The sequence below is a fragment of the Zonotrichia leucophrys genome, chromosome 10, assembly GCF_028769735.1.
Source record: "Zonotrichia leucophrys gambelii isolate GWCS_2022_RI chromosome 10, RI_Zleu_2.0, whole genome shotgun sequence".
Taxonomy (NCBI): Eukaryota; Metazoa; Chordata; class Aves; order Passeriformes; family Passerellidae; genus Zonotrichia; species Zonotrichia leucophrys.
The window spans coordinates 3,066,028-3,093,912 of record NC_088180.1 but is presented as its reverse complement, the minus strand read 5'-3'; the positions used below and the strand labels follow the sequence as shown (position 1 = coordinate 3,093,912).

The 27,885-nt window shown below is 51.5% G+C and overlaps 1 protein-coding gene across 1 annotated transcript in view; it reads left to right on the top strand.

Annotated features, from left to right (window-relative positions):
* Nucleotides 1-573: 573 nt before the first annotated feature.
* Nucleotides 574-27,885, top strand: part of HCN4 (hyperpolarization activated cyclic nucleotide gated potassium channel 4) — a 106,337-nt gene continuing 79,025 nt past the window's right edge. Inside the window, exon 1 of the mRNA XM_064722202.1 lies at nucleotides 574-1,935. Coding sequence (XP_064578272.1) covers nucleotides 1,232-1,935 — 704 coding nt within the window. The 5' untranslated portion in view covers nucleotides 574-1,231. The remainder of the gene's footprint in view (nucleotides 1,936-27,885) is intronic.

Below are 27,885 nucleotides of genomic sequence, written 5' to 3'. Positions count from 1 at the left end.
GCTTCTCCACATCCAGCCCCGCAGGAGAGCGATGGTACCGACAGCCAGGGATAAGGGTCCTTCCAGACCTCCGGCACGCTGCGGACGGGGATAAGGCAGCGCGTTCCCGGCAGGCAAACTTCTGCTAGGGAACACAGGCACTCCCGAGCCCCTGCTTTGCATGCAAGTGAGATTTTCAAGGTGAACCGCTGCTTTTCCTTTAGATTTGGGTTCGCCCCTTCCTACAAAACCCCCCGTGCCTTCACGAGCAAACCTGCCCCCAGCAGCCACACCTCCGGGCGGAGCAGGGAGCGCCCGCATCCGAGAGAAAAAGGAATATTCTCGCTCCTATTTATTTACTTTGTCATGTTTACGATGCTGCTGTTGATGAGCTGGCGGCAGCTCGGCGGCCGCGGCCGCTAAGGCGGGGCGGGCCCGGGGCCGGCGCTGCCCGGTGCCCGCAGCGCCCGGGGCGCGGTGCCCGCGGCGGCGGTGGCGGAGCAGCCCCGCGGTTGCCGGGCGTTGCCCCTTTAAGAAGCCCGGGTGCTGTCTCAGGTAGGCAGAGCCTGTGCGCTGTAGTCGCTCCTATGGCAACCCAATAGAATGGGATCGCTTCATGAATATTCCCAGGAGCAGGGGCTGCATGAGGAATAAGTGATGACAGTGATGTAAGCAAGCGGTGGCCGCTGCAGGTTGCAGTTCATTGTGTTATTGGCCGGCAGGTTGAGGAGTTTGAGGCTCGAGCTTCGCTTTCCGGATGATGTCTGCCCGCCGGGAGCCACGGCACATTTGCATCTCGAAGCCAACATGGCAAGGCGGCTGCTGCCGCCGCTGCCGCCCTCCCTCGCCTTCCAGCCAGAAGTGTGTGGCTCTCCTCTAGACTACTTGCCCAGTGCTCAGCATCTGAGCAGACAGGGATTGCAGTAACACTCACCAAGGGGAAACAAGCAGCAAGTAGCCAAATCGGGACAACGGAGGAGAAGGGGGAGCTTTTTGCCTTCCCTCTTTTTTTTTTCTTTTTTTTTTTCGGTTTTTTTTTCCTCTCATTCCCTTCCCTTCTGGATGCAGAGCCTGTGTTTTGATGCAGAGCCTGTGGATGCCACAGCCCGGTAAGGAGATGACACGCCAGTCCCTGGTCCCCCGTGCCCCGTGAGCCGGGGGCAGGGGCCTGGGGGCAGTGCCGGTTCCCCTCGCTGGGCAGAGCGGGGGGGTCTCTCCCTGTCCCCGAGCAGCAGCAGCAGCAGCAGCGGCCATGGACAAGCTGCCCCCCTCCATGCGCAAGAGGCTCTACAGCCTGCCCCAGCAGATCGGACCCAAGGCGTCGATCATGGACGAGGAGGATGACAGCGACAAGGACACCCGCAGGAAAAGCATCAGGCTCAAGCCACTGCCTTCGCCCTCTGCTGGGAGCACCCGGGCCCTCGGGGGGGACCCCGGCCGAGGGGGAGACCCCGGCCTGCTGGAGACGGAGGCCGGCGGCAAGGGCGCCAAGACCAGCACCAACGGGGACTGCCGCCGCTTCAAAGGGAGCCTGTCCTCGCTCACCAGCAGGCACCTCCACGACGCGGCCGAGGAGAAGCGGCTCATCGGCGGCGAGGGGGAGCCGGCCTCTCCCGGGGAGGACAAGAGCCCCCCCGGCAGCGGGGAGCTGGAGCAGGGGCTGCCTGGGCCCCCACCGCCCGCCTCTCCCCCGGAGCCCCAGCAGCCGCCCCCCCGGGCCTGCTCCTCGACCTCCATCAAAGTGGAGGGAGGTGGAGGGTGCGACCAGATCACCCCAGATGAGGAGCAGAGGCTCGGCCAGGCCGGTTTCATGCAGAGGCAGTTCGGGGCCATGCTCCAGCCGGGGGTCAACAAATTCTCCTTGAGGATGTTTGGCAGCCAGAAGGCCGTGGAGAGGGAGCAGGAAAGAGTTAAGTCTGCCGGGTTCTGGATCATCCATCCCTACAGCGACTTCAGGTACATCCCCCATTTCCAACCCCCCCTTTTCCCAGCCCACTCCAAAACAGCTGGGCAGCCCCTTCCCGTGGCACCTCCTGCACAGGGCACCCACCCCAACAGAACTTTCCTGGGTCATTTCCCAGCCACAGGAGCTGAGGACACAGCCAAGATCTGCTCCACTCAAACAAGCTGCAGATTTCCTTTACATTTCACCTTAATTTTAGTGTCCCCACACTATTAGTAATTTTAAATTGTTTTTGAACCAATTGTCTTTGGGTTTTATGATGGAAAAGCTCTCTTTAAGTTTGTTGTAAATGGGAAAAACTGTTCCCACCTGATGCACAACTTTAGATCTCTGATCTTAACTAGTCCTGCATCTCCATGGATGCTCTGCCTGATTGATGCTTCCCATTTTCACACCTCCAAGTCCTCTCCCTGCTCCTTCCCAAGAGTTAGGCAGGGATGTTGCTACTGTTGCTGTTGTGTAGGTGTTTTACTGCAGCATGGCTTTTCAGGATTTGGGATGTGCAGGGGATGGCAGGTTCATTAACAAGGTTCTTAACAGAGAGAGAGCCCCTTTTGCATCTGTGCATCCTCATTTGCAAAATGGGTTTGGATTGGGAATAGTTAACACTGATTTGCCAAAGTAATGCTTGCTCTCACTCCACACCAACATTTCCGTGGAGGTTAATAAGGGAATGAACTTGGAAACCCTAGAGCCAGTTTTGGTAAAGTCCTGTATGGTCCTGCATAGAGGGCTGTGTTTGGGTATTTCTGGGCAAAGTACTGTCTGCTGCACAGGTGAACTGTCCTCTGCAATATGCATGTAAAGCACTGCAATCAATAATTAATTACTGAGTGCAATCAATGCCTAAGGTTTATTGCCTCAACTTTAATTACAATGGGCTTACATCTCACATTTAAAAGCACACAGGAGAAGAATATTATTCAAACATACCTTTGTCACACTATATGATTTTATTGAATGTGTGCACTCTGCAAGGAACCATGCATGATTCCCACAAATACACTTAGTGAGATAATTGCAGGAAGGAGTTTCAGGGTGGATTTGGCCTCCCAAAGGCAGGAATGACAGAAACCTCCTGACACCACCTATTAGGGATTTAGCAAGCAGCCCACATGCTTAGCAGATTCAGCACTGGCACTGACCAGATTCCTTGATATTTGCTTGGATTAACAAATGTTATTAGAAGGCTCTGTGAGTTGGAAGACTGCACTGTCATTTAAATTCAGTGCATTCAAGTGTCCCAAGCACACAGCTGACTGAGCTTAGGAGGGTTTCCAGCAGCTACAGCATGATGCAGAGTCCTTGCAAGCACAGCCTTACCCAATCCCACACTGGAACCAGGAGAAAATTGCCTCCCAGTGAGACTGACCAAGTCACAGCTCCCAAACACTGAAATGTGAGAATGAGGAGCTTTCAAAAGAGCAAAACCAGTTTGGTACTCTCAGCTGTATTTGCAGTATTTGCCATGAGTTGGAGTTTAACTGCTCTGTTTTCTTGGGTTATTCTAGCAAGGCGTGCTCTGCGTGTCGCACCCGCAGGAAATTTGGGGTTTGGGCTCTGCGTTGGATCTGGAGTTAGGCAAAAGCAGTGTTCAGCTTCCATGTCCTTCTGTCTCTGTAGTGGGTTTATTCCCTTCCATATCTGTGCCTGTTTTCAGCACAGAACCAGCCTGGCAAACTTCAGCAGCAGGAGATGAGGTAACCACCTTGCCCAAGGTGAGATGTACCCAAGAGTTTGGGATTTTAAGGTTCCTACAGAACCAGTGCTTATTCTGTAAGATGATGAGGTAACTGTTCCTTCCTCAGGCACTTGGCTATGGGGCCTTGCCCAGAGGAATGGAGTCTGCTGGCAAGCCCTGGCTCCCCCAGCCAGATGATGGCACAGAGCTGCTGGCACTGAGCTGTTTGTGCGGGCACAGCTCCGTGGGTACGTGGGTGACTCCTGGTGTTAATAACAGCCCCTGCCCTGATGGGGCTGGGAGGGCACAGGGAGCTGCTGTCTGTGCTGTGGGCACATTCCAGGTGGGCTGGTTTCCTTGTGAGCTGGTGTAGCAGCCTGGCCCAGCCCAGCCAGCCCAGCAGCACGGGCTGTGTCCCTGCTGTCCCCTGGGCCGGGGCACTGGGGTGAGTGTCTGGAGCCGTGTGCCAAGGCCAGGAGGAGCTGGATGCACCACTGCCTGCTCAGGGGGGATATTTCCAGGGAGGCTTTGTTCACCCCTGTTTCTAGGTCACCTGCAGTATCTGTTTGGATAGGAATGCTGCTTAGAGCATGGGCTTCCATGGAAAGTGACCTGTGGACAATGGCTGAGTGAAGGGGAAGAGTGGGAGCCCTCCCACCTTCTGTTTGGGCTTTGTGTTCCCTCTTGCCCTCTGCCTAAGAATATCTCTTGGAAACAGCTCCCATGAATATGGCTAACATTTTTTTGACCTCTGAAATGCAGCAGATTGCACCAAAGAGCAGATCTTATCAAAATATTTGCAAGAGCTGTATGTGTGCCCCAAAGGAGGGTGTTGTGTGCTCGGGGAATTGCGCAGTGCAATTCCTGCCGGCTGCGGATCCCGGAGCCTCGGCATCCTGGAGGCTCCATTATCCTGCCCTTGGCTGGCACCAAGGCTGTGCAGCAGCATTTGCTGGTCAAGTTTCAAGTGAGGAAAGGTTCAGACCCCGAGCTGGCTTTCTGTGCCTTTGGAGGAGCTGCCTTCCCTCTGTGAGCATCTCCAGGGCTCCAGCCCTCGTGACTGCCGGCTCCGGGCAGCTGGGGCTGGGAAGTTTGCATGGAACACTCCAGGCCGAGGCACTGCTGTGCAATGACATTGGTGCAGTTCCCCGACTCCACGGAGTCGCTGCTCCTTCTGCTTCCAGAGGAGTTCCTGGTTTGGAATAGAACAGAGGCTTTCATCATTGTCTCATTAAATTACCATTTTAGCATCTAACAGGGCTAATTCCAGTGGCAAATCTATGACCCTCCAAGAGTAAAACAAATTAATATAGATTCAGGCTCTGTTGATCTCTGCTTTTAGTCCATTGTGAGGGGAAAAGACATCAAATGACCTTTATAAAAATCAAGCTCAGTGCCCCTGAGTACTCCTGACTAATGCAGTGGGCTGGTTCTAGAAGCACTTAAAAGGTGTCTTAGCAATTTCTAATGAAAATTAAGAATCCTGGCTCCCGTTCTGAGGTGCAGATGTGTGTGCTGGCAGCTGGAGTTCATTTGCATCTGTGGTTGATTGCACATCAGTGCAGAGCCACACCGTATTTCCTAGATCAAGATTTATCTGTGACTTTGAAAGCTCTTCCACTGCGTAGCCAGAATTGTATTTTATTGCTTAGAGGAAGCATTGATCCAGTACAATTGGTTTAATAAAAAAATTCCAAACAAACAATGATCTGTCTAGTTCGTAGCTGACTGAAGCATATGGTTGGAGCTGCTGCCCAGAATTGCTTGCAAAAAAAGTGTAGCATGCTGCTTTTAGAAAGACCTGAGAACAGATACACTATCTGAGGGCCCAAAATAGTCCCAGCAGTGGATGTAAATAGAACTGCACATTATTCACTGCCCAGTAATCTATTAACTTCCTCACAGTGAAGAGGAGCTGCTGTCTCTCTGAAAACAATGGCAAACATTCCACTCGATAGCAGACCCAACTACAGATTTTAGAATTCTTCTTTTCACTGCTCTCCATTACTTGGAATACTTGTGTGCAAACAGATCCTTTCTTTGGTTTGCTTCCTCTGCCAGCACTCCCTGGCTGCTGGGACCCTGGGGAGGTTTCTGTGGCAGCAAAATGCAGGTGCTCAGGTGGGAGGTATAAGGGGAAAGAACAAAATCACTGCTTCCCTTCGTGCTGCAGTGTCCCTCAGCCTCCCTTCTCGGGGGGAATCAGTGGGATTTGCTAATTATAGCCCTAAGAACTGAACCCTGTAGCATTGTGGGATGGAGCAGAAATGGAGGGATGTGTTTACCTTTGCCACTCTCCTGAGCAGACCTGATTTCCAGTGCTTCTCTGAGCACTCCTCTGGCTGCGCACACTGTTCTACTGGGAGGCTTTTCCCCGTGCTTCAGAAGGGTAAACAATTGGTGGAGAGTCCAGCAGTGCTGACTGGCTTTGGCAGCCCCCTTGGGTGGGGGTTGCTCCCTGCTCTGAGGCAATAATTCCCTTTTGTCCATCTCCTGCCCAAAGTGCTGCTCCTTGTGCTGCCCTCCCTCCGCTCCTGCCCACGCCCAAACCCTGAGTCCGTGACTCTCCCTTTGCTCCAGGTGCCCAGCACGGAGCAGGATGTGCAGCACTTGGGAGTTGTGGCTCAGGGAGGGGCAGGGAGCAGTGGCTTTGCTGGCAGGACCTGTGCCTGCCATTGGACTCCAACAGCAGTGCCAACAGCCTGGCTTTGGAGGGGGCAGCTGCCAGGCTGGGCTCCCTTCTCCTCCTCTTTGTCCGGTTTTTGGCTGTTTGGAGGGCCTGGAAAGGCCCGGGGTGGCCTTGGGGCAGCCGCGTTTCAAAGGACGAGAAGAGGCTTCAGTTCTTTTCTCGGTCTCGGTGTTTATTAATTGTTTATCTAAAAGATTTTCTCTCGGCCCGACAGAGCTCTGCTCAGCAGCCAGCCATGAGCACACTCCCCGCCCTCCGGGCGGTCACCTATCTTTATACCCAAAGTTACGTGTACAATATTTATCATTTTTCCCCAATACCTTTCACCCTTATTGCCCAGTGCACTTTTAGTAACAACCAATCTCAAAGTGCCACCATCACCACAGAAGATGGAGGAGAAGAAGAAGAAGAAGAAGGACAGGACACGCCCCAATTCCTCCATCTTACTTCTCTAAACCCCCCTGTACAGAAATCCTAAACCCTGTGTTTCACTCTCTAACTAACTGATCCCTTCACCATTCACCCCAGTGAAACCCTCCTATCCTCATACAGGTGTCGTCTCCTGTGTAGGATCAAAGTCCAGCCACCAGACACTTCTGGCAACATTCCAGGACTCCCGAGGCACCTCAGTCCTGAGGTGCTGAGATCCCACACCTCTTTGTGGTGATGGTGTGGCCCTGGGGTGGCAGGGGAGCACTGCACAGCACATGGAGATTGGAGACAGATCCCTCTGCCTTTGCTGCAGAGAACTTCCCAGCCAACTGCCCGGGCACTTTGCTGGGGCAGAACGAGAGGATTCCAACAGGAATCATACAGAGGATAATCCAGATTCTGCTGAACACATGGATTGGTCTCTGTTCTTCAGTGGACTTGCAGTCAGGCTGCAGAAGAACCATGGCTCTGTGACTGTCATAGTTGAGACAGTCACAGTAAAAAGCAACACACTCCATTTTCAGAAGGCTTCAAACCTTATTTTATTACAGCATGCATCTTTTTATACATTCTTACAAAACTCATAAGTTTACACTTTACTCATTGGTTACAAAGTGCTTCTTGGAATAGGCAGTTGCAGGTTTCTTTTATTTATCCTTCTTTCTTTCTTGGTTTCTATGTCAACGACCTTGGTAGAAAACTCTTTCAAGGGGGAACAGGGATCCTCTTACCAAACTTCTCAGTGGCTCACAGAAGTCACTGTCAAACCTCTTCCACATGTGACTGAGCTAAGGGAGTGAAACTCCTGCATCCATACTTCCCATGCCCACAGGCAAGGCAGGCTGTGTGCCCCAGCTCACTGTCAGGAGACAGGATAAATAATCCCATACCAGCCAGTCCATGAGGGAGTCCAGCTTTTTGTAGGAAACATGAACACATGCCTGAGCTGGAAAACAGAAAGGCCTCAGTAAAGGCAGCACCTCAGTGGAACACCATGGTCAAATATGTTAGGACTAATATTATGTTTTTTCATATGGAGAAAATGAGATAAAATAACATAAATAAATAGTAGAGCAAGCATTGTGATTTAACAAAGAATGGTTAAGATTTTTGCATAAACTTAAGCCAGGCCCTTCATACCAGTCTCTGCCAACAGATGAAGACATTATCTCTCCCAGAGAAGCTCCTCCCTCAGTACACTCAGGGATGGCTCCTCTGGGAAAAACAATTTAATGTTTTCTCCATCTCTTCTTGTAAGATAACATATCTTATTTATTATATCTTATTCAGATCCTGATGTGAAGAAAAAAAAAGATTAATTTTCTCATGGCATTACAAAATATTGACTGTGCTAACAATAAATGTTCAATTCACTTCCTGACAGCAAGGAAATTGGAAATATCATCCCAGGTTATAGTGAGGTGGCCCAGCCTGGTGGGGACTGAGGTAAAACCATCCCTGAGCTGGGTGTGGTGGAACTGAGGCCCAGTTGTGCAGAGCAGGAGCATCCCTGGGCCAGAGCTGTGCCCTGGGGCTCTGCAGGGAGTGAATGGGCCCCAGGGCACTCAGAGGGGCTGCTGAGGAGTGTGTGAGGGGCCGTGGGTGCCTTCAGGGGGCTGGGCACATTCTGCTTTGGACCATTTCTTAGGATGGCTCTGTGAGCAGCCAGACTGGGAAATGGGCCCATCCCTCCCACCCTCTTCCCAAGCCTCTGCTACTTGTTGGTTTGTCTGTTGTTATAGCAAAAAATAATCACTGCTGTAAACAATGACATGGTGTTCTCTCCCATCCTCATCTCAGTGTTATTGCAGCTACAGTTTGGGGTTGGGCTCCTTGCCTGACACTTCTGCAGGAGCTTTCTGCCACAGGGGGAGCCTCTGGGGCTCTGCTCACCTGCCCTGGCCATCACACCCCACCTGCACTTCCTCCTCTCTTCCTCTGGGCAAGAAATGGGCTCCTACAGAAAATCCCCTCCTGCACACATGCCCCAAGGGCACCCTCCCACCCTGGAGGAGGCAGGAGTTCTCTGGGAAGCCCTGCTTTGATCATGGCCTGAGTGTAACAGCACAGCCAAGCTCCTGGCTGCTCTTCCTACCCTGAGCTTTTGACTTTGCAGTCTGATTGTTAATGCAGTGTTCTGTACAGTTCTCAGGGTTTTCAGAACAGCTCAGTCTCTCCCTTTGGCATATCTCTGGGTTCATTAGCAGGTGTGGAGCTGTTCAAGGCACTGCCCTCTGCTCTGAGTGAAGCAGTGCCTGGAGCAGGGAGCTACAGCAAAGGAAAGAGGCTGCACCACACTCCAGGGCCACTCCAGGCTCCAAAGGAAACACACTCTGCCTGTTCTAACTCCTGCTTGTTTTCTCCTTCTCACCCTCAGCCCCACTCTCTCCAACCTGTTGTCTTGCCCATCAAAATTGAAGTTTGTCTTTCTCATCCCACCAGTGCCATCTCCATTTTCTAGGCTCCTTGTGGCAGGTGTCTTGTCCAGCCAGTCCTGGATGCCAATATCCAGCTTCTTTCTCATCTGATCACTGATTTCCACCTTGCTGGCAGTAATACCTCTCCCCCTCACCCCTTGCCATGTTCCAGTCTGTTGGGTTGGCATTTACTCATCCACTTCCAGTCTCCATCCTTACCCTTCAGCTTTTTCTCTGGATGGGTCTCTCCAAATCAATTCCTTCTCCTCCTACATATTCTTAGTTTCTGTTGTCCTTCTGACTCTTCCAACAATCTCAGTTTTCTCCATCCCCTTCCTGACTTAAGAATGGATCATTTTTCCCAGTAATTTAAAACCCTTCCACATTATCCTTCTCCTTATCCTTGGACACTGCCAATGCTTAGACAAAAGCTACCCATTTTCTGGTTTTTAAACTTGAAAGATCTCAATCCTCAGACCTAAGCATTTAGCATGATGAATTTGTCTGGAAGCACAATCTCCACTGCAGGAGAATGAAACAGATTTTATTTGAAGGAAAAATGTGGTTTCTGAGGGTAAAACCCACAGAGTCAGTGTAGGACTTTGCAGCACTATTTTAAGGAGGCAAACTTGGGGTTTCAATCCAGTGTTATTCTGGTTAGGTAACTGTGCTAGTGCTTTCTGTGGCACTGAGGTTTTTTCTGCTCTAGAGTCGCTGCTGCTGCACTGAAATCCATTTATTATACAGATAAAAGAGTGATCTTTGTCTGGAGATAACATAGTGTCATTTTAGCTTGAAACCATTGAAATTTGTCTTTGTTTCTGATGTGTTATGAGCATCTCATTAGCAAGCCCATGAATCCCTCAGTTTGCTCTCAAAACCAACTATCTGAGCTCTCATCTCTGCCAGAGCAGAGATTTCCTCCTTTCTCTTATTTTTGAAAGCTGTGTTGGTGCCAAGGCAGTTATAGGTCAATTGAGTTATTGTTGGTTCTAATTGGCACTCTAACAAGCTATTAAATCAATTTACCTACAGATGAATGTCACTCAAAAAGCAAGGTGCCAGCTCCTTTTGAGAACTTCAAAAAGCCCATTGCCACTGCTGAGTGTGAGGGAAAGGTCAGGCTGCAGAGAAGTGGCTACTTGAGATTTGCCCCCAAAGTGTTTGTGCCATGAGCACAGGCCAGGCTGTGAGGAGGGATAAGAGCATTCCCACAACTCCAGAACAGGAGGAGGAATTAAGAACATCAGCAGCTCTGGCAGATCTCATGTCCCTTGCTGGGGGTGTAACAAAGCATGGGCTTATTTCCATGTGGAAGGATGCAGGTGCTGTCCTGCTCCTTCCCAGGTGTGTGTCCCACGTGCTTTCCTGTGGCTGTGCATGCAGGTGCAGTGTCCACAGCCAGCCCCCAGCTGGTGACATCACTGCCTTTTGAGTGTCTGCAGATTGAGGAGATTTCCTCAAGAGTCAGAGCCATTATGGTGAGCAGGGTTGATTTAAGTTCTTTCTGAAGGAACGTTTGGGTGACCTCTCCCCCCAGCAGCACTGCAGAGCTCATCCCCACGGAGCTGAGCCCTCCTTGGCTGTAAACCTGGCACTCCTGAGCCTGCAGGGCAGCACAAGGGCTCCTACCCAGGCATCCCTGCCCGTTCAAAGTGCAGGCTGCTGTCCTGGATGAGCATGAGGAGTGCTCAGGCCCCCTGGAGCAGGCTGGGCTTTGCTGGGGCTCAGGGCACAGCAGGATGCAGCTTGGCTCCGTGCAGCTCTGCAGTGCTGACAGCACCAAGCCCGGGTTTGTCAGCAGACACAGCACTCAGGACTCCAGAAACACAGCAGAGGGAGCAGATGTGTCCTGGGCTGCAAGGTGCTCTTAGAGAGACCTTTTCCTGCCCCTTCTCCATGCTGAATGCTTTGCTAGCTGGGAAGTCCCTTTCCCAACTGGAATTATTCACTGTGTGCAGTATCAGTGTGGTCACTGCGTGCCTGGTGTTAGCAGCAGGCTGGAGGAGAAGCAGGCTCTTATCTCCCGAGGAGATGCTGCAGGCAGCAGGGGAACTCAGTGTGTGAGAGCAAAGCAGATGAGCAGCCAAGGGGGAATTCCAAGGTCAGCTTGAGGGCCCACCACTTGCACGTTCCAGGGGCACAGCAGCTTCCCCAGCGCTGCACAGTGCTAATCTCATTTGTGGTGACTCGTCCAAATGTGCTAATTAAGGATTTAACTCGCGGCCTCTTTGGATGGAGAGGTTGTCTGTGTGTGTGCATCCATTGTTCCAGAGCTCAGAGGCAGGAGAGGAGCTGCAGGTTGCCAGCTGACACAATGCAGGAGCTCTAACTCCTGGTTTTTTGGGGTGTTTGTGAGTGCCAGGCAATCAGGAGGGTTCCACAGGATTTCCACAGGCAAAGTTGCACTTTTGGGGTCTCCCCTCTTTTATTCCCATTGTGATGGGCTCCTCTGCCGTGCCTGCAGCACAGGCACTGCTCCCTCATCCCACTGGGAGCTGGGAGTCACTTCTGCTCCTGGTCAGAGCCTGGGCACTGTTACAGTGGGATCCTCACCTCACCTGAGACAGGGAAGGCATGGAAAGCCCTGGAAAACCCTGGGAGATCCATTTGCATGTGCTGGATGTGGGAAAGCAGCTTCTGGCAGTTATCAGCTCTTGGGAGGAGATAACAGCAGCATTCCAGAGACTGGGGGGCTCCACTCCACAAATCCTGGCCTTCCCAGGGGTGTCAGGGCAAGGGGCTCACTCAGCTCTGCTGGCACCTCTCAGCTGGGCAGTTGTGGGGGCAGGGGAGCCCCTCCCTGTGCCCGTTGTGCCCAGGTGCAGAGCCAGCTCAGGGACACTCTGAGTGCCAGCCTCACTCCTGCCATGTCCTGGGCCAGCTCTCCCAGCAGCCCAGGAGATAAGAGAAAAGATAATGATGCCTGGCTCCATGCAGCTTTTTTAACAATAGCAAACCCACTTTCATTAAGCACAAATTCTTAATACTTCACCTTTCCCCCTTCACTTCAAAGTCCTAATGCATGCACAAGTTACACTTCTATTAATAACAAGAGGAATATATTTTTCCATCCCTATTTTCCTGTGAATGGTGGGGAGGGCAGGAGGAGGGACCAGTCTAGACTGCAGATGATGGTCTGTTCTCCTTGATGCCCATACAAAGCACTCGTATCGTGCTCATTTAGCTGTGCATGCTCCTGGAATGACAAGCAGTGCCTGGCAGACAGAAGGACAAGCTGGAAGGGATGTCAGGCATACAGGTTGGAGCCATCCTGAGCTGAATTCTCCATGCTTTGATTTCTCCAGCTTTAAGAAAAGGGCTAATGGTGCTGCCAGGGGTCATGAAAGATGCTGGGGGACTCTGTAATATTTTAATGTAACAGCAGATGCCAGAGGAGATACCAGCAAAGGTGGGTTTGTCTCTACCAGGCAGTTTCATGAGGATTTCTTTGGGATTCTCCTTTTCTGTGTAGTGCTGTAGATTTGGTCTCACCTATTGTCCATCTTTTATCAGGACCCCAAAAAGCACTGGAGCTGTGCACCAATAGGGGATTTCTGAATCATCAGTTCCTGTGTCTTGATAAGGGAAGAGATTACCAGTACTCTCCAGTTCCATGTATGGTGCTCTATTGTCTGGCAGGTTTAGAGCTAGGCTGCAAAAAGATGGGAAAAAAACCTGCATGGAGAGACAGGCAAGATGGATTTTACCTTTTATGTCCATAAATGAGAATTGTGCAGCTCCTGCATGGGGTTTGGAGATGCTCTAAGAAGAAAATGTTCCATCTTTCCCTCACCAGTCATGTGTACTGCAAGTGTGCTTCCCTTTGCTTTGGGAATATGTGACTCTTGACTTCAGAAACACTCCCAAGTACCTGGCACAGGAGCTGTGAGGTGGCTGTCCTGCTGTGGTGTGGGAGCTCTAGCAAACATCCCTTAGGCTGGGTGGCTGGTGGATTGAACCAGAAGAGAACCCTAGTTCTATTTCTCTCTCAACAATGTCTGTCCTATTCTATGGCATTTCTAAGTCAGCATTTCTTATTTCAGAGTTTGCATATAAATGCACACTATGTGAGCTTCGGTCAAGCTTTGAGAATTTTTTATAAATCCATTTCCTACATTGGATCTTGAGGTGATGTGCTGTGACCCTTGGCTTTTATTGCAAACACCAGTGTGCTCCAGGCCAGCCTGGGTCAGGGCAGTTCCCTGTGTGTGCTGTGCCTGGGAATGAGACAAAACCCTGGCTCACAGATGTGCTTCAAACTCCAGCTGTGTCCATGGCTTCTGCTAAACCCTGAGTGCTTCTGGACAGCTTTTGGGGCTCAGTTTGTGCAACCACAGGGAAAGCTGCACTATTGGGGTCTCCTTCCTTTATTGCCACTGTGATGGGCTCCTCTGCAGCACAGCACTGCTCCCTCATCCCTCTGCCAGTCCCACTGCCTTCTCCCTGCCTGCACATCCTGCTGGAACTTGGGCCCAAGCCTTGCAAAGCCAGGCAGCCCCTTCTGCAGCATGAGCAGCAGTTTGGGCTAACACTGGCAGCTGTGGCTGTGGCCTAGGACTCCTGCTTTCCAACAGGGGATCTGGAAGCCTCATTTGCAAGTAAATTCACACAGCCAAATCTGCACTGCAGACAAAAAAAGATTTGCCTTGACATCATCTGCCCTGCTCTGCGCTCCGCAGTCAGTCAGGAGAGCAGAGCACAGCTCCAGCCTCTCCAGCTCAGCAGAATTAAGGCTAAGCTTCATCATGAGCTCATGCAAGCTGTTCCCACCCCAAATAATTGGCTGCTGCATGCTTTGTGTCTGTCTAGCCATTGCTGCATGTGGGTGGCTGTGTTGTGTGTGTGAATGAGTCTGCTGTGGAAATGAATGCGTAACATCGGGGGTGCAGCTGATAATAAAGTGCCTTGGCAATGCTGGGGCTGGGAGCAGTGTGAGGAGAGCTGAGCCCTCAGACACCTGCACAGAGATCCCTCTGCCTGCTGCCACAGCAGGGGCATTCCCACTTCAGACCACCACCACCACCTCTCTTTTGATCTTCCTCCCACACTAAACCCCCTCAGGAGCATTTCCAGCCTGTGTTTCCCATAGCTGGGATGTAAAAACAGGACAAAAAGCAGTGTAATTCCTCCAAAGCTCAGTGCCCCCATCAGCACAAGCCTCTTTGCAGGTGAAGAGGAAATGCCAGAGGTGTTGGTGTGTCCATTGGGATGGGAGACAATGCCATCCATGAGTGTGGCTGTGGGGACACTTGGGCAGTCTGTGTTGCATGTCTGGGTGCTGCTCTCACAGGGCTGAGCTGTTCCCAAGCACTTCCAGTGCTCACCACACACTCTCTCAGGAGTGGCAGCATTTCTGCTCCCTCTCCCAGATAAGAGGTGCAGAGACAGGCTGTCAGAGACCTCAGCAAGGTGCCAGGAGCTGGGCCCTCCCATTTCCTCAGCCTGGCCCAAAGCTTCCAGCCTTGCTTTCTCTCCACACCCCCATGCCCAAGATTTTTTCTTCACCTCTTTGAAGTTAGGACAGGTCAGTGGAAACTTGTGCCTGCCCCAAACTGAGATCCTAAGATCTGCAGCCCAGTTAGGGAAAAGGAACAGGGTTGGTTATCCCTCTGGTGGTGTGGTTCAGAAAGGAGCATAGCACAGAGAAGGGCAGAGAATTCTGCACAAGCTCTTGGAAAACTTGCTTTTCCTAGGCACAGGGTGGCCCTGGCTGGCTCAGGGAGAGGAGGGGAGGATATTCCAATAAAGGAGTTTTGTGCTAATATAAACTACCCAGCTGATAAGAGCCCAAGGCTTTGGCAGAGCAGCTGGTGACCTTTGCAGGCAGGCAGGTGACTCTGTGAGTAAGGGCAGTGCAGTTCAGATACTCCAGCTTTGCTCAGCCCCTGCCCTGGAGCTGCAGTGGTTCTGCTGCATTTCCCTCAGCTCAGCCTGGCTGCAGGGCTGGGTGAGATCATCCCTGCACACATTTTTGTGGATGCAGGAGGGTTGATCACCATTCCTGTGAAATGAGGGTCATTATTAGCCAAATTCCCAGCTGACAATGGCCCTGGGGATGAGTTTTCCCCTTTGGAGGCACCTCAGGCTGTGTGTCCCTACAGGAACCCCAAATTCCACCCAGGGACCTGCTGGTGCTGCACTGCTGTCGCTGGTCCCAGATCCCACTCCCAGCTTGGTGCTTGTGCAGTGCCTCTTCAGGGCAGGATTCAGGCAGCCTGGGGCTCTCTTGCTACAGTGGAAGTGGTTCAGAGCCCTGAATTTTCTGCTCTTTGCCCACAAAACAGCAGTTTCTGATGCAAGGATGCCTTTCCTGAAGGAGATCCCTAATTTACTGTCTGAATATCTAATGAGCAAATATGGGGTTGGATGCACTTGAGAGCAGAGCTGATCTGCTCCTGCTTTCCCTGGCCTCCAGTCCAAGACCCTCTGCTGTTCTCCACTGCAGTGACTTGAGAGCTTTCCCAGGTACCCTCACCACTGACCCACCTTCCTCCTCCTCTTCCTCAGCCTCCCTGTGGCCTCCCAGAGCCAGGGCTCCCAGCTGGGCTGAGGCACAGCACACACATTTCTGTACCCTCACCACTGACCCACCTTCCTCCTCCTCAGCTTGCCTTGGGCCTCCCAGCTGGGCTGAGGCACAGCACAGACATTTCTGTACCCCCACCACTGACCCACCTTCCTCCTCCTCTTCCTCAGCCTCCCTGTGGCCTCCCAGCTAGGGCCCCTGGAGGCACAGCACAGACATTTCTGCTGCCCGAGAACAATGACATCATCTTCCTGCCCCTTCCTCACTCCTGTGCTCAAGCAGGCCAGCTGTGAGGACAGAAACATGCGCCATGAAGGAACCAAAAGCAAAACCTGCTTGCCTTACTCTGAGTTAACAGGACTGGATAATAAAAGAGAAAGCCACAGAATATGTAACATGTGAAGTGCACGAGTTCCCAGGGAATGATGTGATTCCCAGAATCCTGCTGAAACAAGGCTGCAGTGGCCTGGAAATTGGGTCCTGTGTGTGCAGAAGGAAAAACTAGAAGGATGTTTTGTGTTTTAGGGAAGAGGGCCCTCTGAGAGTGTGTTCTTGTTGGGAAAGCTGGAATTCATTGAGACACTGCTGCCATCCTCCATTCCCAGAACAGGCCAGGGAACAGACTTGCCTCTAGGCACCACAACCAAAGGATAAGACTTGTCTTTTCTTTTAAGGCACAAAACTTAAAAGCCTGCAATAGTCTTTTGTGCCTGTGACTCTCAGATCCCAGGGCATGTTTAGGTTCTTTTAGGGTTCCCTTTTCTGCACTCAGGACCACAAGCAGATTTTCCTAGGCTGGTGGGGAGGGCAATGTGCCCATCTCACATTTCCATGTGGTTCTCTGGGCTCAGGCATGAACAGAGCCTGTGCTGAGCTCCTGCCTTGAAGTACGGATTTAAAATTGAAAATAAACCCTTCCACCACATTTAGTGGGACCTTCAGTGGCCAGGGCTATCACTGCCTTGGAGCAGCTCCTGTCCTGCTGTCCCTGCATGTCTCACATCTAAGGGCTGTGGCAATTTTGTGTCCCAAACTCCTTACAGAGGTTGTTATTTCTCATTGCCCTTGTAGCTTGTCTGAGCCTGATGCCAGAGTGGAAATACAAGGGTGGTGTTGTTATTTATTGGGTGTTGATGGCTCTCATATCTGCTCTGCCCCAGCTGTGTGTAGGAATAGCTTTGTCACATTCCTGTGAAATAGCAGGGAGATCTATTCCCACCTTATGGCTGGAATAGGAATAGAGAGAAAAAACTCCTTTATTTCCTCTCATGCAGGCTGAACCTGAGTGGTGCAGACATCACAAGGAGCTGTCCTGCCTGTCCCTGCAGTGTCCCTTTCCCAGCCTGTCCCTCTGGAGGCTGGAGCCTCCTCCTCCTGTATTGATGGAAAATGCATCAAGCTGAATATATTTCTGAAACAACTTGTTTCTGGCAGGTTGTTCATTCTAAAAATATATTTATTTCTAATTGCTGAGCAGAATGCTTAATGAATTCTTCCTTCCCAAGAACAATTAATCAAAGAAATGATTTAGGGTTGGCACTTGCTCCCCCAGGGCTCAATGGCTTTGTTCCAGTAGAGCAGGGCAAGTCCAGCCCATAGTGGGAAAGATTTATCTGAGCATTTTTCGTGGTGCCAATCACTGTTTGTCTGCCTGTCCCTGGCACTCTGTGTTGCAGGAGCAGCAGGGTCACAGCAAGTTTGCAGAGCCCCCCTTATGCTGGTGAGAGAAGAGGCTGCAGCTCCAGCCTGCTCTGGAAGGTCTCTCGATGGCAGCACATGGCTGGAGAGGGCTCTGTGGGTCACAGGCCCTGCCAGGTTTGACAGAGGAGAAACCCCTGGGGATCCCCAGCACACCACAAATCAGAAAGTTTGCAGTGTCCTGGGAAGAGCAGGAGAGATGCAGCAGCACCCCAGGTGTTGGCAGGGGACAGGGAGGTGCTGGGTGGAAGTGCCTGATCCCCACACACACTCCATGCTCCTTCCCAGGAGTGTGTGTGCACATTCCATGCCACAGGCAGGGAAATGCCCAATTTCCTCCTGACAGGAGGGGAAAGACCTTAAATATCCTGAATGTGGCCACTGAATTCTTTATGTTGTGATTCAGAGCATCCTCTGTGTCAGGTGTGTGATGTCCTTTTTGGGGAGGATGCATTTCACACATCCACTGCCTGAGTTTTTCATTCTGCTGTCCCAGCCCTGCTCCTGCCCCTCAGTTCCTGCTGGGTTCCCTCACTCCACTCAGCCCAGCCCAGCAGCATCAGGAGGGACAGTCCCAGTTCCTCAGGACCTGCAGGAGCTTTGGGAATGTGAAGCTCAGAGCTGAGTGCCCTTCACACTCTGCATTGGATGCAGAATTCCTGCCCTCTCCTCTCCCTTCTATGGGAGTGAGGCCTCTGCAATCTCCACCCCTCTGTGCCTCAGTTTCCCAGCTGGTGGGGACACTCAGGCACCTGCCCTAAAAAGCTTTGAGGTCAAAAGGGAGCCAGTCCCTGGGGAGCTCCTCAGTGCCTCAGGAAGGCAGTAATTAATTCAGCAGCCATTCCAGGGGGAGGGATAGTGGATTCACGTGGATGCCTTAGGTAAGCACAGCCTCAGTACAGTATGTTTCTTCTGAGACTGAAAATAATCAGAAGCAATTGGACTTTTTTATTTTTTTCTTAACTGCTGCATTTTTAGAAGGTGATTCATCTCTTGTCTGGGGTCTGGGCTACCTGAATAGCCCCAAGATCCCAGAAGCATTAGTCTTTTTGAGGATTCATTGTGCTCCATTGCAGCCTGAATAACTCATTACAAACAAGAGTCTGATGTGAGCAGCAGGAGAGCTGGGCAGGAGAAGCATTTTGTGCTCTGGAAGCTGAAGTACACACAGGCAGTGCCTTGTTACCTTGTCAGGTGCCTCACTCCTTCCACCCCACTCCTTCCCCCTGGCAAGAGGCTCTGGCACCACTGGGTGTGAGCCTTGTCTGGAGCAGTGGTGCCAGCAGGGACATTGCCCACCAGGGCTAAAGGGTGGGAAATCCTAAACCAGGGAGGATTCCCAGAAAGTGTTGTGGATGATGAGGAGCTGAAGGTCCGAAATACAGCCTAGTATGTGCTCCATCCATCCATCCATCCATCCATCCATCCATCCATCCATCCATCCATCCATCCATCCATCCATCCATCCATCCATCCATCCATCCATCCATCCATCCACTCCATTCCATGCTCTTCAAACATTGCACCTTAGGCACTGCCTCCAGGACTTCAGCCATATTCACTGGGAGCAGAAAATCCCCATTAAAACCTGGCCATCCTTGTTGGCCAGAGTGTGTTTGACCCCAAAGCCACACTGGGAAAGAAGGGATTTGCCCAGGAGTGCCCCCTCTCCTGCAGGGGTGCTTCAGCTGTGCTGTGTAACCCTCAGGGCTGAGGGGAGCTGTCCTTGCCAGGGGTGACAGCAGCCAGCACCTCCTGTCACTCTGGCTTCCCTGTCCTCACTGAACATGTGCTTTAGGAACTTTGGAGCCTTTACAGGGAGGCAGCTTTGAGTGTGATCATTCCAGCAGACCATTGGAAACCCCAAACTGCTTTCTGTCACCTTTTCTGGCAGCTTTGAGCATTCCTGTGCTGCCATGAGCCAGGACAGAGGTCTGAGTTGTGTCCCTGCCCCATCTGGCATGGCCAGAGCTCACCCAGCAGGGATGTGTGCACGGACTGAGCTCTGGCAGATGCTGTTGCCTGTCTCAGACATAAATCCTGGGAGCTGTGCAAGCTGGAGAGAGGCTGAGGGAGCACGTGTGCCTGGGAGCAGAGCTGAGTAAATCATGCAGCTCAACAGCAGCTTCAGCTTTGATCCATCCTCAGGCACTGGGAGCTCTCCTGGTGCTTTCTGGGCTTTCCTTGTGGGAAATGTGACTGGCCCAGGGCTCAGCTGGGCACACACACAGATGTGGTACCTGGGTGAGTTCCCTGGTGCTGCAGTGCTTCAGAGGTTATGGCAGGTATCCCAAGCCTGGGCTCTGGAGTCTTGAGGAGAGCCTGGGTGTTGGAATGATCACAGAATCCCAGAATGGTTTGGCTTAGAAAGGGCCTTAAAGCTCATCCCATTCCACCCCTGCCATGGCAGGGACACCTCCCACTGTCCCAGGGTGCTCCAAGCCCTGTCCAGCCTGGCCTGGGATCCAGGGGCAGCCACAGCTGTGCCAGGGCCTGCCCACCCTGCCAGGGAACAATTCCTTCCCAGTATCCCATCCATCCCTGCATTAAGGGACCCCAGTTTCCTGTGGGGGGCCTGTGAGTCCCAGCAATGCCCAGGAGGAGCAGTTTCAGCATCTTGGGTGGTGGCAAGTCTTGTTCTCAGCTGGCAGATGACTTAGCAGGGTTTGTCACTTCCTTGGGGACAGCTGCAGAGCATGAGGGCATAAATATGTCAGTGCAAGGCAGAAAGCACTGCAGTGTCCCCTCCACACCCCCCACTCCCCAAACTGGGATTCTTACCTAGTTGTGTGACTCATGTCATTTCTCTGCCTTATTTTGGTGTTTAATTTTAGTAAATTTGGCTTCCTAGTGGTGAGAGTGACATCCTCAGCTCACATAAACCCAAATTATGTCAAGACAGACATGTCAACACAAAACAGTTTAGAAGCCAGCCTGTCATCCCTGTGACTTCCCAAGGAGATGAGTGTGGAAGGTCCCTGGTGTGGGTGACGTGTGTCCTGTGCCCCTCTTGGAGCAGCTCTGAGCTGAGACATCCCCAGAGCCCCCTGCCCTGGGCTGAGCCCTGGGATTGTGCCCCTCTGCCCCTCTCAGGTGAGACCCCACCTGCAGAGCTGCCCCAGCCCTGGGGCCAGCACAGGAGGAGCCCAGAGGAGGCACCAGAGAGATGGAGCAGCTCTGCTGGGAGAGCTGGGATTGTCCACCCGGAGAGGAGGAGCTTTGGGTGACCTCACTGTGGCCTTGCAGGGCCTGAAGGAGCTGACAGGAGAGGTGGAGAGAGACTTTGGACAAGGGATAGAGGGACAGGACAGGGTTAGATGGGATATTGGGAAGGAATTCCTCCCTGGGAGGGTGGGCAGGCCCTGGCACAGGTGCCCAGAGCAGCTGTGGATGCTCCTGCATCCCTGGCAGTGCCCAAGGCCAGCTTGGAGGACCCTGGCATGGTGGAAAGTGTCCCTGCCCATGGCAGGGTGGGCTGTAAGGACCCTTCAGCCAAACCACTCTGATTCTGTGATGATAGGATAGATATGATAGAAATGTACAGCATCTATAGACAATCATTTTCCTTCCTGTCCCTGTGTACAAACCAAGCCCTTCCCCAGTCCTGCTGCTCTCTGACAGCTCAGAGCTCCCTGGTGCAGATCCTGCCTGCCTGGGCTTTGACTCATGGATGGTGGACATGGGCCAGGGCCTGAACTTCATCATGTCACAGCTTATGCATGTCTTTAGGCTTTAATCCTTCACATTCCACAGCATGTTGTGATGGCTTGGAGGCTGCAGCCCTTATTGATCCATCCCTTCTCTACAACAGCAACATATGGCATGTTTCCATGGCAATAGGTCCCCCTGAAGGGGCTTCCTTCCCTTCCTCACTTTATTGGTCTTTTTCCTTATTAAATCATCAGAGAGAAATGCACACAGGAGAAGGGTCAATGTGTGGATCAATGGGCAGCAAACAAAGAGGAACTTTTCCATATTCATACAAGCAGGAGATTTCAGGAGATCAAACAATGCAGAATTGCCAGGCCCTGAGGTGACAGATGATGCATAATTTATTCTGGGAACTCTGCAATCAGTGCACATCCAACACCTTGGAGACCCCTGGGATGCAGCTGCAGGTGGGCAGAGAGAGGGGAATCCACAAATGTTTGTGAGTGCAGTGGGGTGGGGCATGGAGAGAGGTTAACTCTGCTCTGTGCTGGCCCTGCAGCTTTTTTCAGTGCTGCACCCAGAATGGTGCTGGGTTCTCTACCCATGGAGGGTGTGGGGTGGGAGGCTCCTTCCTTCTGGTGGGGTTTGGTGAGCTCTCAGGATTTCTGCTGCTCAGAGTGACCCCAAGATATGTACCAGTCTCTTCTCCCAGCCTGGCAGTCGAAGAAGGAGTCAGGATTCCTCAGCTGTAGCTCTCAAGGTTGTTTATTGTTTCTTATCTGTAAAATTCTTTCTCTGGCCTGCTGAGGTCCTCTCAGCAGGTCAGACAGAGGCACACTGACCACCCTCAGGCAGTGTTGTCTTTTATACTCAAAACTACATGTGCATTATTTACAATAACTTCCCAATACCTATCACCTGTGTTAGGCAGTGAGCTTCTACCTTAAACCAATCCAAAAGTGCCACCATCACCTGGAACATGGAGGCCAAGAAGAAGAAGAAAGAAGAAGGACTGGGCACACCCAAATTCCTCCATCTTGGGACCCCAAGCCCTCCCATTCCAAAACCCAAAAATTTACTTCTCACCCAGTGACAAACTATTATTCTACTTCAACTCTCTTGACTTGTAATTCTCCATGTATAGGTGGTAATTTGCTCCATGGGTCATAATCAAAGTCCCAGGTGTCTTGGGCTCTGTGCCAAGGTCTCTGAGCCCCCTGGCAGGGGCTGGAGCCATCCAGGACAGCCAGAGGGATGTCCTGGGTTCTGACAGTGAGCCAGCCATGGAGTGGAACCTGCTTTGTGCCATGCTGTGACCAAAACTGTCTGAGCTTCCACGGGGACAGGAGTCCTCTGGACATGGGGCTGATGGTGGCTGCACTGCCCTGCTTCCCTTCCCAAGGAATCCTGTAAACCTCCCAGTGAATCTGCACCATTCCATCCTCAGATGGTGTCTCCAGCCCCTGCTGCAGTGAATTCCCTCTGCAGGACAATTTATATCCGTGCTCACCTCGGAGGTGCTGTGAGAACAACAATAAATTGTCTGGGTTCAGTGTGTAAATGCTGCTCCTTTGGGCCTGCACGCAGAGAGGGGATGAGCTTTCCTAGGAGTAGTACCATAAAAATTTCACTGCTTCTGCAGCTTGTTGCAGGGGAATTCTCCATGAGATATTAATAGCTGTGTCCAAGCAAGTGAGAAAATATTAATAATGCTGCTTTAGTCAGAAATGGGATGTGTGCTCTATTGGCCTCCGTGCTCCAAATTTAGAGCCGGAACAAACCGAGTCTCTTGTGGCTATCTCTGGTTCTGAGAGAGAAATGAAATCTTGTTTATTTTTACTTTTCTGGGAAGATTGGCTTCTAAGTATAGATTTAAGATAGGCTTTAATTTGTTAGCTGGTAGCTGCAAGGCAGGAAGGCAGCAGGAGCTGGGGACAGTGGGCAGTGGCTCCATGGGGCCAAATCCACGGGGACTTTGTGCCATGGGTGTGGTTCAGAGTGACTGGGAATGAAAGTGCAGGAGCACCTTGGCTCTGGGTGCTCCAGTTTCTCTGCAGAGCCAGGACTGGGAGCAGGTGTTCATCAAATTGAACATAAATCCTGGGAAATGCTTATCCAGGTGCTGTGGAGCCCCTTGCAGGGTTAGGACCTCACAGATTGGATGGAGCCTCATTATCCCAGGACAGATGCAAGGCAGGCAGCAGCACTCCAGCCTCCAGGAGCTTTTCTGCAAATGTGGTGTGCTCAATCCTTGGAACTGAGCTTAGGCTGTGAGCTCACTCACCCTCAGAGGATCCCCTCACAGCTGGGGTGCTGCTGTCCTGGCCGTGGCACTTCAGTCCCATCCTCACTTCCCACCTGGCTGGAAGTGAGCACACACTTCTGAGCAGGGGTGGCAGCATCCCTTCCATGGCTTTTCACATGCTTGAAACCACTTCATGTGGGTGTGGTTGTTGACTGGTGCACTTGAGCACAAAGATAATGCAAAGTGAGGGGTTTTCTGAGGCAGGGAAGCAGCAAACACAAGGAAGATGTTCCAGCAAAGTCGCTGAAGGTCAGGACTGTCTGTCTTGGCTGATTCATAAAGCCTCTTTCAAACGGAGATGGAGGCCAGGGAAGTGTTTGTGTCTCAGTGATTGGAGTTTCTGTCAAGGACAGTCAGCAGCAGCTTCTGGGGGCTCCTCTGGCAGCTCCCTGGGCACTGCTGAGTGTCCCACATGGGGCTGTTCTGCCTCCCCACAGAGCCCACACGAGGGGAAGGTGTTGCCATCTCTCCTGAGGGAATGCTTAATGAAGCACCCTGAACACTGAGCTGTTCCCTTGCTCAGGCAAACCCACTGCTTGGTGGATTGTCTTTGGGATTAGCTCTGCTTTCCTGGCCCTCAGTTCTTCAGAATTCTCCAGCAAAATTCACTGTCACGTGGATCCATAGAATGACTTGGGTTGGAAGGGACCTTAAAGGTCACCCAGTGCCACCCCTGCCATGGCAGGGACACCTTCCACTGTCCCAGGCTGCTCCAAGTCCCATCCGGCCTGGCCTTGGGCACTGCCAGAGATCAAGGGCAGCTCCAGCTGCTCTGGGCACCCTGTGCCAGGGCCTGCCCACCCTCCCAGCCAGGAATTCCTCCCCAATATCCCATCCATCCCTGCCCAATGGCAGTGGGAGCCATTCCCTGTGTGCTGTCCCTCCATCCCTTGTCCCCAGTCCCTCTCCAGCTCTCCTGGAGCCCCTTCAGGCCCTGCAGGGGCTCTGAGGTTTCCCTGGAGCCTTCTCCTGTCCAGGTGAGCACCCCCAGCTCTCCCAGCCTGGCTCCAGAGCAGAGGGGCTCCACCCTCAGAGCATCTCCGTGGCCTCCTCTGGGCTCTCTGCAGCAGCTCTGTGTCCTCCCTGTGCTGGGGCAGCTCTGCAGGTGGGGTCTCACCTGAGGGGCAGAGGGGGATCAGCCCAGGGCAGGGGGGCACTCAGGGCTGGGTCATTCCCAGCTCTCACCCCCAGCACCCCCAGGTCCCTTTGGCCCAGGGCTGCTCTCAATCCCTTCATCCCCAGCCTGGACTGATCCCAGGGCTTGCCCAGCACCAGCCCTTGGCCTTGCAGGCTTTGCTGAGGCTCACACAGAGCCAGCTGTGCACCCAGGGCCCCCAGATGCCAGCAGCTCCCCATCCCTGCAGCAGCCTGGCAGCAGAGGGTGCAGAGCAGAGGCAGCAGCTCAGGCTGACAGAGTGCCCTGTGTTCTGTGAGTTAAAGACAGGGCAGCACTCACAATGTACCCACTGATAATTGCTTAAATCCATCAGTGCCTCAAACGTGGTGTTTGCAAATTGTCAGCTATTACTGCTGGAATAAAAATACCTCTAAGTAATGTGTATATTTATACTTTTACAGTAGAAAAGAGAAGAAATTTCCCCTTTGCTGCTACTGATCAAATTATAGATTATAACATGGCTGGAAACCTCTCCTGAGTCTAGACAACCACATTTGCTGGGTGGTGCTTCTACCTCTGAATGAGTTTCTTTAATCTTTGGTATCTCATAGTCTATCTGTAATATAGGATGATAATACCTTCCTAATTATATCTGCTGGGATTTAATTAATGTTTGGACATTACTTTGAAAAATGTAGGGTGTTGATTATTGTTTAATAATGTAGTGTTAGATTTAAAAATTAATGATAGAGAAGCAATGGAAATACTTCCTTGCTTGGACTGCAAATGCCATCTCCAAGTATTACATAAGCAATAGCTTCCTTAATTTTCCACTTACCAAAATCCATGTAATTATATTTTAAGGTAATAATATGAGATGTTCTAATAAATGGTTGGTTCATAAATTTGAGAAAAAAACAGTGGTTTGGAATTGTGTGCCACTGCTCAGAAGGAGAAATCAGGGTGAGCACACTTTTCATATGTAGAATTGAAGACTAATGCGAATCGTTCAAAAGCTCAAGTGACAGAACACTTGAGCTGTGCACTGTCTGCACTGGGGTGGCTGCGAGCTGACCTTTCCATGCAGCTTCTGTCAGGACAGCCAGCACTGTTGGGATCCAATCAAGTGCTGCCGGGCCCACACCGGTTGTGCAGGGATCACTCCAACAGTAACCAGGGATGTGTGTCCCATTCCCCCATGAGATCAAGGCTGCAGAGGATGAGCTCCAGGGAGTCTAGTCGCGTCCAAATGGCATCCATCATCCCATCATCCAAGATGCATCCATCCCACCATCATGCAATCCATCCATCCCGAGAGCTGCATCCAGGAGAAGCAAGGACCAGGAAGAATGCAGCATCCTGGAGGAGGTGCAGGAGCACACCAGGAGGAGGTAGCTGGTGCGCCATCCCAGCAGCTAATCTCAGCCGGGCAGTGCCCTGGGATTGGGCATCAAGTGAGAGACATCCAGGAGCCAGCGGCATGCAGGAGATGCAGGCATCCAGGAGAAGCAGTGATCCAGGAGATGAAGAGATCCAGGAGATGCAAAGATGCAGGAGATGCAGGCATCCAGGAGATGCAGAGGTCCAGGAGAAGCAGGCATCCAGGAGAAGCAGAGATCCAGGAGAAGCAGGGATCCAGGAGAAGCAGAGATCCAGGAGAAGCAGTGATCCAGGAGAAGCACACATCCAGGAGATGCAGAGATCCAGGAGATGCAAAGATCCAGGAGAAGGAGGCATCCAGGAGATGCAGGCATCCAGGAGAAACACACATCCAGGAGAAGCACACATCCAGGAGATGCACACATCCAGGAGAAGCACGCATCCAGGAGAAGCAGGCATCCAGGAGATGCACACATCCAGGAGAAGCACACATCCAGGAGATGCAGGCATGCAGGGCAGTCTGGAGGAGGCTGGCACCCAGCAGGCTCTCTCCTGTGCTGTCACAATGCATGGTTAATTAGCAGTGCTCCCAGGGGCTTTAGTCAGGATGGCAGAGTATTTGCATAGAGCGGTCAGAAGGAATTAAAACTGTTTGTCTTTTCCTTTAGCTGGGTCCTTTCCCATTACACAGCACTCAGAATATTTTTGTAACTCGTTTGACTCTTTTTCTGGTGAGGATTCATGGCAAAGAAGTTTCCAAGTGCACAGGTCTTTGAGTAAACTGTCTATAAATAAATTAATTCCTCCCACCAGGGAATTGCTGGACTCAGAGCTGGTTAAATGTCCTTTAGTGTGTTCAGGAGCAGTGAATCACCCTGTTTATCTCTGGGGCAGAGCAAAGTCTGTAACTCTCCAGCAGAAGCAGCCTGCTCCTATCTGGCAGAAGTGATGCTTCCAGAGGCAGCCAGGGATCTCCTCATGCTTTTCTCTTGCTCTCTCTGTTCAGCTGTCTCTGTGAGTGGCTGTTCCTGGAGTCAACTTTGCTCCCACTGTGGCTCCAGGCACCCTCACCTCCCCTAATGTCACTGTGGTATTTTCTGAAAAATCCCTTTGCCAGGATTTCTTCTCCTGGAAAGCTGGGAAGCTTCAGCTTCTCCATGTTTTGCTTCTCTGGAATGTGATTTGGAGAATTGTTTACCCAGCATGTGAATTGTTTTTAATTAATAACTAATACCAGTCCAGCTGTGTTGGGACTCTGGTCAGTCACAGTTTTTTTATTACCATTCTTGTCTAGCCTTCTAATGGATCCTTTCTCTTTCTTTAGTATAGTTTAGTATATCAATATGATATGATATGATATAATATAATATATATAATATAAATATAATATAATATAATATAATATAATATAATATAATATAATATAATATAATATAATATAATATAATATAATATAATATAATATAATATAATATAATATAATATATCAACTTTCTGAGAACTTAGAATCAATTCTCATCTCTCACCTTGTCCTAAAACCAACAACACCACAACAATTAATAACCACACCCTAAAGCTCTTTCCAGAAGGTGATTTCTGTTTCCAGCCCCAGAGCCCTCCTGGGAGCTGCAGCACGATCTCTTTCCTGCCAGGCCCCCTGATCCAGCTGCATTCCAGAGCCAGGAAAGGCAGCTGCCACCCCGGGGAGAGGGTTTCCAGCAGCTCAGAAGGGATTTAGCAGCGCTTGGTCCCCACCGGCAGGGGATGGAGATTCCGGGTGGGACTCAGTAGGTGGCACTCTCCTTCTGGAGTCAGCCCCGAGCCTTGGGACAGAGCTGGCCTTGGCTTTGGGCTTGCTTTGAACGAGCTGTGCTCATTAAAGAGCTGTTCTTGGGAGGTCAGCAGGGCTGGCCACGGGCTGGGAGCTCAGTTCCAGTGCTGGGGAGAATCTCCTGGCCCCTGGCACTGGCGGGCAGGTGCATTGTTGTTTGTGCTTCAGCCCTGAGCTGGCTGCCCTTCAGCAGGAGCTGAAAACCCCAAAAAG